The sequence below is a fragment of the Oncorhynchus tshawytscha genome, linkage group LG04, assembly GCF_018296145.1.
Source record: "Oncorhynchus tshawytscha isolate Ot180627B linkage group LG04, Otsh_v2.0, whole genome shotgun sequence".
Classification (NCBI taxonomy): domain Eukaryota; kingdom Metazoa; phylum Chordata; class Actinopteri; order Salmoniformes; family Salmonidae; genus Oncorhynchus; species Oncorhynchus tshawytscha.
Genome location: NC_056432.1, coordinates 23,682,747 through 23,692,235, shown reverse-complemented (window position 1 = coordinate 23,692,235; position 9,489 = coordinate 23,682,747). Strand labels below are relative to the sequence as shown.

Here is a 9,489-nt window from a genome sequence, read left to right as displayed (position 1 = left end):
GATTACAGCTGTGAGTCTTTCTGGATAAGTCTCTAAGAGCTTTGCACACCAGGATTGTACAATATTTTCACATTATTCTTTTTAAAATTCTTCAAGCTCTGTCAAGGTGGTTGTTGATCAGTGATAGACAGCCATTTTCAAGTCTTGACATAGATTTTCAAGACGATTTAAGTCAAAACTGTCACTCGGCCATTCAGGAACATTCACTGTCTTCTTGGTAAGCAACTCCAGTTTATATTTGGCCTTGTGTTTCAGGTTATTGTCCTGCTGAAAGGTGAATTTGTCTCCCAGTGTCTGTTGGAAAGCAGACTGAACCAGGCTTTCCAATAGGATTTTGCCTGTGCTTAGCTCTTGTTTCTTTTTATCCTAAAAAACTCCCTAGTCCTTACAAATGACAAGCATACCCATAACATGATGCAGCCACCAACATGCTTAAAAATATGTAGAGTGGTACTCAGTGATGTGTTGGATTTGCCCCAAACACAATGCTTTGTATTCATTTCTTTACCAACTTTTTTTGCAGTTTTACTTTTGTACCTTATTGCAAACAGGATGCACATTTTTGGAATATTTGTATTCTGTACAGATTTCCTTCTGTTCACGCTGTCATTTAGGTTAGTATTGTGGAGAATCTACAATGTTGATTCATCCTCAGTTTTCTCCTAGCACAGCTATTAAACTCTGTAACTGTTAAAGTCACCATTGGCCTCAGTGACATTCCTGAACGGTTTCATTCCTCTCCGGCAATTTAGTTAAGAAGGATGCCTGTATCCTTGTAGTGACTGAGTGGATTGATACACTATTCAAAGTGCAATTAATAACTTCACCATGCTCAAAGGGATATTCAAAAATGTATCTTAAACACTATTGCACACAGAGTCCATCCAACTTATTATGTGACTTGTTAAGCAAATGTTTACTCCAGAACGTATTTAGGCTTGCCATAACAAAGGGGTTGAATACTTGACATTTTTCTAAGCATAATTCCACTTTGACATTATGGGATATTGTGTGTAGGCCAGTGACAAAATCTCAATTGAATCCATTTTAAATTCAGGCTGTAACACAACAAAATGGAGAGAAAGGCAAAGGGTGTGAATACTTTCTGAAGGTACTGCATATGGAAAATATGGAACGTATTTAGGGAGTATCCATTTAATGAAAGTGTGGGGTAGGCAAGAGGAATATGTGAATTTGCACTTGTATTCACCTGTAGACAGGAGGCGGTACAAAACCGTGTGAAATGTGACTTGGAGAAAGAGAAAGGGCTGAAGGCGGTGAGCAGATAGAACCAGGTGGTGTAGCTGCGCTCTAGCGCAAATCCATGCATGTTAATGTGAGTCGTGATGAGAGGAGAGCTCTGCTGCTGTAGCTCTCCCATACCCTCAAGTGTCATTTCCAAAAGCCTGCTTATCCCTGCCGATTGATCCTCTTTGTGTGATGTACCAATGAATGTACCCATATGGCATCAGGTTTTCTGAGTTGCTGATGTCGTGATCAGGGACTTAGCTATAGAAAACAATCAGTGTCAGTTTTAGGGTTTAGGGATTGGACCTGAGGTTTAGGTAGGGAAAAAAAGAACTGGTATCGTGACAGAATCTGTGCCACGGATGTACTCGTGTAACATGTTAGTGATTCACTGCCGCCTACAGCCGTGGCCTCTGGTCACACTGCAGTCTGAATGTAGAGCAACAACAAGACTGGGGTGAAACCTCTGTGCTCTCCTCCCCTGCAAAAGGACTGACTCATACCACACATTATTCAACATATAGAAAACATCTCAAGAGGGTTGATCAAGCTGTAGATAGCTAATTCTCCTCTATGTGTTATCCCCTTGCTGCTAATCAGCTCTTATAAATCTAACTAAATTAATAGAGAACATCTGGTTATCTGACAGTCTATGCAGCAACTATTGAATTAGAGTCAAGCTGTGGTTGAAGTCCTGCCAACTCAAACTGCACAATAAATTCTTGTAAAATAATGTATTTATTTGATCAAATAGACTCTGAAAGGGTAGACATGCAGAAATTCCTCTTGTCAAAAGTCTTGCTGTTACAAAAGTAGTTCTTCATGCAGGATAACAGGTTACAGGTTCTTCTTGGTGAAGCGCCTGAATGGATTCATCATTGCTGAAAAGACCCTGACAATCAAGGATCGTTTTTTGACAGGCTGAGATATGGAGGGAGAAACCTCTCCAACTGGAGCTAGAAACTCAAGAGAAATGGATGGGGGGAGAGAGAAAAGAGAGATGCAGTATAGTGAAAAATAACATACCTATGTTTCTAACACACACCTAAGCAAAACTACAAGCTATAGCAGAGCTCTAAAGTCCTTACCTATGCAATGTCCATCAGTAGAGGGAATCTCAGTCTGTTCCTGGACTGAATGGCAGACCTTTTTGTTTCCTCTCTTGGAACGCTAACAGAAGAAAGGTAAAGAAAATGGAACAGAGAATAAATAAATAAATGGAGCACTTCTGAATCCAAGGCAACAATTTAGTGATGAATAAAACATATGTATTTCATGTATTTGTCTTATCATAGCCACATCAATAACATCAGCACCAAACTGGAACAAAAAACAAATGCTAACTCCCTGCTATACCTTGAAGTTGATCCTGAGTTTGGTCATTGAAAAGCAAAGGAAGCTCCTTCTTGCTTTCTGCTCAGCCCCCCTCTCTGTCTCAGCCTGGTCTGATGGGTTTGTTGCAGCAGAAGCTGGTCTTGATGCCTCCTTGCATCCCTGTACCAGCTCCTGGGTCAAGGACTTTACCAGGACTCTGTCAAATGCAGGGTCCTGGGAGGAAATAGCTGCTTGCAGGGTGTTATAAGAGCCAAACTCCTCCATGAGGTTTTTATGTACACCTCTGAACACCCTGTGGATGTACAGGATCTGGGAATATGCCTTTGTCCTGGAGAATCTAGATGCAGCACAGAACTCAGACAGGACTTGTCTGAGGAGTTGCTGAGATGTTTCTGTCAGATCTGCTACCTGTTGGGAGGGTCCATCTAGGGCTGAGGGTCTGATCTCCGATAGCAACCTTATCACCAGTATGGTGACCAAACAGATGACATCATCTTTGCTGGAGTCCATCAAGTACTGCAGTGGGAATGCAGTGGCACTGCTGATGTCCGGGGTGATTAAGAGCTCCCTCAGATGGCCAGAGCTGCTGGGGATACACTCCTCCTTCTCTTCAATGTCAATCCCATCTCCCTTTGGTACCAAAGAGGTTCCCTTGCTGGTGAAAGACGGAGTGGAGGATCGAAAAGAGGCTTTAGCACTCGGTGGTCGACTGCTGTCAGTCATTGGACTGTTACGATACAGGGGTACATCTGTGTGTGCCATCATCTTTGTCTTTAGGTCACTTGAAGAAATCTCTGGCATTTTAGAGACTCTGGTGTCGATGCAGGAGCTCCTGACGATGGGGCAGGTCAGATCAAAAGGCACTTCGTCAGGGATGGGAGTGCCAGGGAGGTTGATCTCTAACACACTCTGACCTAGGACTCTTTGAAGAGCTGGACAAGGAACTACGACCATTTAAAGAAGTGGACAAAGATGAACAGGTTCTAGGGATGTCTTGGCAGACTTGTTCACTGTCATTCTCACTTTTCTCAACCTCCTTCAGCATAGTTCCTACCATATCATTGATCTGAAGGAGCTCCCTGGAATCCTTCATTCGCCCTAAGTTTGAGATTTCACTCTGGATAGCAACCAGGATTTCCCCAAGGGTCTCTTTGGAAGAAGCATTTTCTGTCCTTTCGGATCCGGGTGGCTTCAGCCCTGTGAAGAAATCCTTAAGTGTTTTCTTCATACTGACGCAGATGGTCTTAGCTATTGACCAAAGCTTCTCCTCTGATATTTTAACACTCAATTCAGTATCATCCAGTTGGGAGCCCCCGTGGGAGCACTGCGAAACTCTCCCACTTCTTTCCAGTAGCACAGTGTCAGTGGACTCATTTTTCTGGAAAATAGTCGCCATTCCTTTGACAAAGGTTTCCACTAATCCAGAGGCTGTATTCTCAGAGGACATGGAGGACATGGATTCTGAAAGGACATGGATCTCTGATGGTGAGCTAGATGATAAGCCAGCCTGCAGACTTTTCTGAAGACCAGTATGGCTGATCTGTGTGATAAAGGAATGACTGGATCTCATCAGCACTTTACTCACTGCCTCTTCTGCCTGAGTCTGGAAGTCATTGCTAGAGAGCTTCTTAATGCTCTGAATCAGACTAGTAGAGGACTCTGTGATTCTGACACTCTCTTCTGAGCTCAGTTGAGAATATTGAGTACTCACGCTCAAGTCTTCATTGGGTGAGGGTGACTGGGAAATAGTATAGTCATCGAGCTTTGATAGGACACCATCAACAAACCAACAAGCCTCTAGGGACTCATCAGATGAACTGACAACGGCCAAGGATTTACTCTCCACTTTTGATAACTCTGACTTGTAGATGGAAAAAACACTGCTAAGAACTTCTTGAGTACTGGTATCCAGATTGGAGAGACAGAGAGCTGGTATTGGTTGGCTCTCACTGGGAACTCTACTAAGTTCGGTGCTGGGTAACTGGACCTCAACAGTTGAAACAGTTGCCTTTTCCAGGGTGTCTGAAGACTCCTGAAGAGAAGCATCCTTAGCCACACCTTCTTCTCGAGCGGATAGAGTTAAAAGGTCCCTCAGCTTTGCTCGTATATGGCCGTAGAGTGTGCGGGCTAGAGAGAAGGTTATCATCTGTTTTGTGGTCATTTACAGGAACTGGCCAATCAACTGCTTCACATGTGCCTTCAAATGATGCTATCGTCTCCATGCCTCCCACAAATGCCTTAACAATCACTGTGGCAGTGGAGGTTACAGGTGTCAGGGCTGTGCAGCTGGTATTTAGGGGAGCTTCAGTAAGGCTAGGAGCAGCACTAGAAGGCCTAGAGGAAGGAGCCATGCCAGAAGAGCTGCTGACTTTCCTTGTAAGGATGGTGCTCACCGCCTTCAGGGCTTTAGACTGAAAGTCGGGGCTAGAGAGGGTCTGAATCTTTCTGGCCACCACACTGGTAGAGGATCCAGTCTCTTTGAGAAAGTGAGTGGTCCCTTCTTTCCCAGATGGACACTCAACATCAAGGTCACATTGAAGATTGGTCAGAAATTTAGACCCCAAGATTGTCATCTTCTTGGCCAGATCCAATAGGATGTTGAAGTCCTGTGCCATTTTGTCCATTGTGCCGACAATGGCATCCAGCACATCATCGGTCACAGGGTCCATGAGGGGCTCGATAAACCCTACCCACTCTGGCTCAGACGTTTGGCTCTGTAGCTCGGCCAGGATCTGCACCGAGACTACCCGAATGACCTCCTTGCCTGCTGCTATGTCCTGACTGTCCATAGGGGGGAAACTCCCCGAGCTGGCCTGAATGGCCACTGAGAGGCCAGGGTTAAGCTGGTGTACTACCTCTCCCACGATAGCACAGCTCAAATCGGAGGAGCTGGAGGAGGTGGGGTTGGAGTGACCCTCAACCAGGGATATCAGGAGGCTCTCTTCCGTTACCCCAAAAAGAGCGTTCAGAGGCTCCTCCATGAGGGGAGCCTCTCTAGTTGCAGGCAAGCTCTGCAATGAGGTCTGGGACCTTGAAGATAAACACACAATCACCACTTATGCCATGCAACTGTGACCAACTGTATCTAATCTGGGTCATTAGTGAGCCTGATAACCAAATTAGAGCAATGATGGATTACTTCTCATACCACCGTAGTTCTAGAAGCCTAAAGCCAATTGACACAATTTTTTGACTGATTTTTATGTTTGTACGACATCAGAATATGATTAATTCTGAAAGGCATGTACCTGATCTATTTATTCATAGATGACTTAATGGCTTACCCAGTTAAAAATGACTTTCACCTGGACCCACCCACTCAGTGGCAACATTTCTGACCAGAACTTAAAACTACAAGGTGTGAATTCCAAGTTAATAATTTATGATAAGTATGGGTCAGGTCTTGCAATTATTAAGTTGAAATATTGCTGTTAACATACCTCTTAGGCGAACAGCATGGTGATGAGGTTCTGCGAGTGGATTTATGGCGGCACCCTGCACTGCCATTCCTCCTCCTCTCCTTAGTCCAGTAGTTCATCTCACTGGTCAGCAGCCTTTTCTCTCTCTCATCCAGACTGCCTAAGGAATCCTCAGACCCTGTCAGAGAGCACTGGGATTCTGGGGAGGTTGCCCCACTCCTCAGGTTCACCCCCATGATACGAGCTAGCGCTGGTAGGAGAATGCGGAGGGCTGTCTGGGTCACGACTTTAACAATCTTCAGACACAGCATGGAGAGCTGCTCGAATGTGAGCTATGGCCAACAAACAGAGTAATGTTTTTGTCAATCAAGCAATTCCATGACACCATTCCCTATATAGCGCACAACTTTTGACCAGAACCTTATGTGGAGAGACTTACGTTATTTTTCATGCCATGCTGAATCACTCTCCATTGGCTAGAGAAAAGAAAAGAAAGGAAACATATTTTACCTGCACACTGATGTTGAGTTAGTGGAGTCACTAGATAGCCATGTCAGGGAAAATAAAAGTATTTAATTAAGCTATTAGCAAATACATGAGACATTTTGTTCTTGATTTACAGGAAGAGTTAGGGGTGTGGTTACAGTGATGTTAGGTGTAGTGTCTAAAATCCCATTTGTGGTTAGAAGGTGCACTATGACTATAAATTCAGAGTTGTTGTATGTGAGGTTGGAAAAAGATATGGGACATTGCTCATCAGTTAGACTCCTCAGGAAAGAGAGGAGGATTGGGGCACAGCATGTCTCAATCTTGAGAGAAGGCATTAGAGTCCTCTGAGCCTCCTTCTCCAGCTGCTCAATGATAGATCCCCTTTCCCGGAAACCACACCCGGGTGTCTGAGAAGACTCTGGGAAACCGCAAAGAGAAATCTAAAGTTGAATCTGAACTTGATCCCCAATTTCATTCACCGTTAGTGATTTGATTGCACTGGACAGGTAAAAGCAAATCTCTCTGCGGGCCTCCACTATATTGCTTTCACCTATATAGATACTATCTTCTCAGATCAGTGCTGATGAATTTGAACACAAACTGCACCCAACATGAAGTAATCTCGGACCTGCACCAATGCTGCTGTCCTCCTCCACGGAAGTCTTCTTGGCACGGCCACTGGACTTACATTTAGCCTACATGACAACAGATTATAGGTCTCATAGCAGATCTAAGGTCAGTGTAGCATCTCCTCCTAATGCTTTAAGGCTAGGATTTAGTGATAGTAAACTAATCCTAGATCTGTGCCTAAGTAGGCAGAACATGTGTAAAGGACAGCATATGTCTTACCTTGCCTCCTGTCCTGTTCTTGTTGTCTCTGTTTCATCCTTCATATTCCCCACAACCTTATTTTGGTCATCCGGGGGATCCTCCCATTTCACGCTCTGGTGGATAAATGAGAGGTCAATATCAGTCCTAGGTTGTGACTTTGTGAAACAACTTATTCGCTCCTATTTTAAACAAAACAGCAATAGTGGTCAGATTTCAGTCCATGGATCAAACCAGTGAGACCAATTGCTTTGGTAGTGACCTACTATATTGTTAGTAATTTCTCCTCTAAACTCAAAATAGGCTAAATGAACCATACCTTGCTGTCATCTGACATGATGTGTAGCTTATTGTTGAATGCTGTTTAAGAGGAAATACTAATATCTCCTTTGAAAAAACGTCAGTGAACCATCGGCAGACAACTGAAGTGAATATGAACGTCCTTGAATTATGCCAAAGCATTGTTGAATACTCGATTCCGATTGGCTGAAGCCAGGGCATTCTTCAAAGATGTCATACACACATGATGTCACAATTAGGCCTAAGTCTAATGTCTATATGAACTGTCAATGTCATTAGAAAACAGATCATAGCTTGTCAAAGTTCTGCCAAACGAAAATATTTGTAAGTGCACGTTTTTGCGTTTCATTTATGGTTTATCAAGCATCCTTATTCATCGCCATGCACAAAAACGTAACTCGCTGCCATCCATTAGCTATAATTCCGAGGTTGCAAAAGTGCAAAACTAGGACATGCAATAAATTATAACCACTTGCACCTAGAATAATTTAAAATCAATGACGTTCTAGGGGGCTTGAACTATTTCAGCGCTATGGAGCTGTCCGCTGCATAGAGCTGACACGTTTCTGGCGTCAGGGGACTGTGCCATGGTGCTGAAATGTTTCGATTCTGGGCAGCACCTGAGACCACGGCATGGTGCTGAAATGGAGCAGGGCTGAGTTCTATGGGTATCTCATGCGGATTCTTCTGCTAACCTATGTATAACGATACTATAATTACATTATTTTCATCCATCCGTCAACACAAATGGCATGTCAACGGTTCCCAAATAATAATTCAATGAAGCCAAGCCGAGATGTATGGTTCTTCATCCAGAGGACGAAACACCACTGTATCATCTAAAACCTTCAGAGAGATCCCTTAAAACTGTAGTATAAATTCTCCACATCTGTTCTGGTAGCTAGGTTAATTTAGCGAGACATGGACAAATCCAACACATAGCGTTTCTACTGAGTCCTGCTTAGAGGTGACTGCCTGTCATGTTGCTAGTTGTAATGACGCTTTTAAAACAAGTAAACTATTTGTAATTGCTCTGGGAGCTAATTATTGCAGAGCCCAGCTACACATCCTGCTCGCTGGGCTCATTATGGACAGCCAATGAGCAGTTCAGGTGAAAAAGTCAGCCAGATCTGATCTCTATAACATACATGATACTAGGATCCTATAGCAACCTGCCGGCCTGCCCAATCCTCCATTAGCTCGAATGTTACACGCGCAATATGGTATGCTAACATCCCACAACAATTCCCCAATTGGAATTACTTGCCTAAACTTCCAATCATACTTATTTTCTAATATCAACCATCGTTTCTGCACTTAAGGCAGACTTGCCATTAGAACAAGATGGAATTAGGACAACTGTAACGCTCATTAAACGTAGGCTAAAATGAACCTTACCTGGCTGTCGTCAGCCATTATGTGTAGCTCGTTAATTAAGGCTCTGCGCCTCTGATACTGCAGCTGTTCTGATAGGCTACTGTAGCTGTTCTGTAACTGTTAAACTAGTCTAATCGTATCCGTTGAAAAACCGTCAGTGAACCGTCCTCAAACACAATGAACATGTGGACATTAACTTGTTGAATCTAGGGGTCTTTTATTTTTTTAAATTGGAAAAATAACGTTCAAAGTAAACGGGCTATTTTTCAGGACCAGAAAATAGAATATGCATATAATTGACAGCTTAGGATAGAAAACTCTAAAGTTTCCAAAACTGTAAAGCTTTTGTCTGTGAGTATAACAGAACTGATATTGCAGGCAAAAGAATGAGAAAAATCCAATCAGGAACGCAGTGGCTTCTAAATAAAGAGTCCCTTCCTATGCTTCCCTATTGAGCAGTGAATGGGATATCAACGAGATTCCTTTTTCTATG

General features: G+C 43.4%; 1 protein-coding gene across 2 annotated transcripts; it reads right to left on the bottom strand.

Annotated features, from left to right (window-relative positions):
• Positions 1-1,978: 1,978 nt before the first annotated feature.
• Positions 1,979-9,224, bottom strand: LOC112248405. 2 transcript variants are annotated; one of them, XM_024417392.2, is made up of 8 exons: positions 9,018-9,224; positions 7,341-7,435; positions 7,120-7,186; positions 6,442-6,909; positions 6,024-6,334; positions 2,605-5,613; positions 2,337-2,418; positions 1,979-2,204 (listed from the first exon to the last, which is right to left on the bottom strand). In XM_024417392.2, exons 4-6 carry the CDS (start codon positions 6,451-6,453, stop codon positions 4,632-4,634), a joined length of 1,305 nt encoding a protein of 434 aa, XP_024273160.2. In that variant the 5' UTR covers positions 6,454-6,909; positions 7,120-7,186; positions 7,341-7,435; positions 9,018-9,224; the 3' UTR covers positions 1,979-2,204; positions 2,337-2,418; positions 2,605-4,631. The 2 variants fall into 2 exon arrangements, with proteins under 2 accessions (XP_024273160.2, XP_042176431.1); XM_042320497.1 differs by lacking the exons at positions 7,120-7,186; positions 7,341-7,435; positions 9,018-9,224 and having other exon boundaries at positions 6,442-7,111.
• Positions 9,225-9,489: the final 265 nt, after the last annotated feature.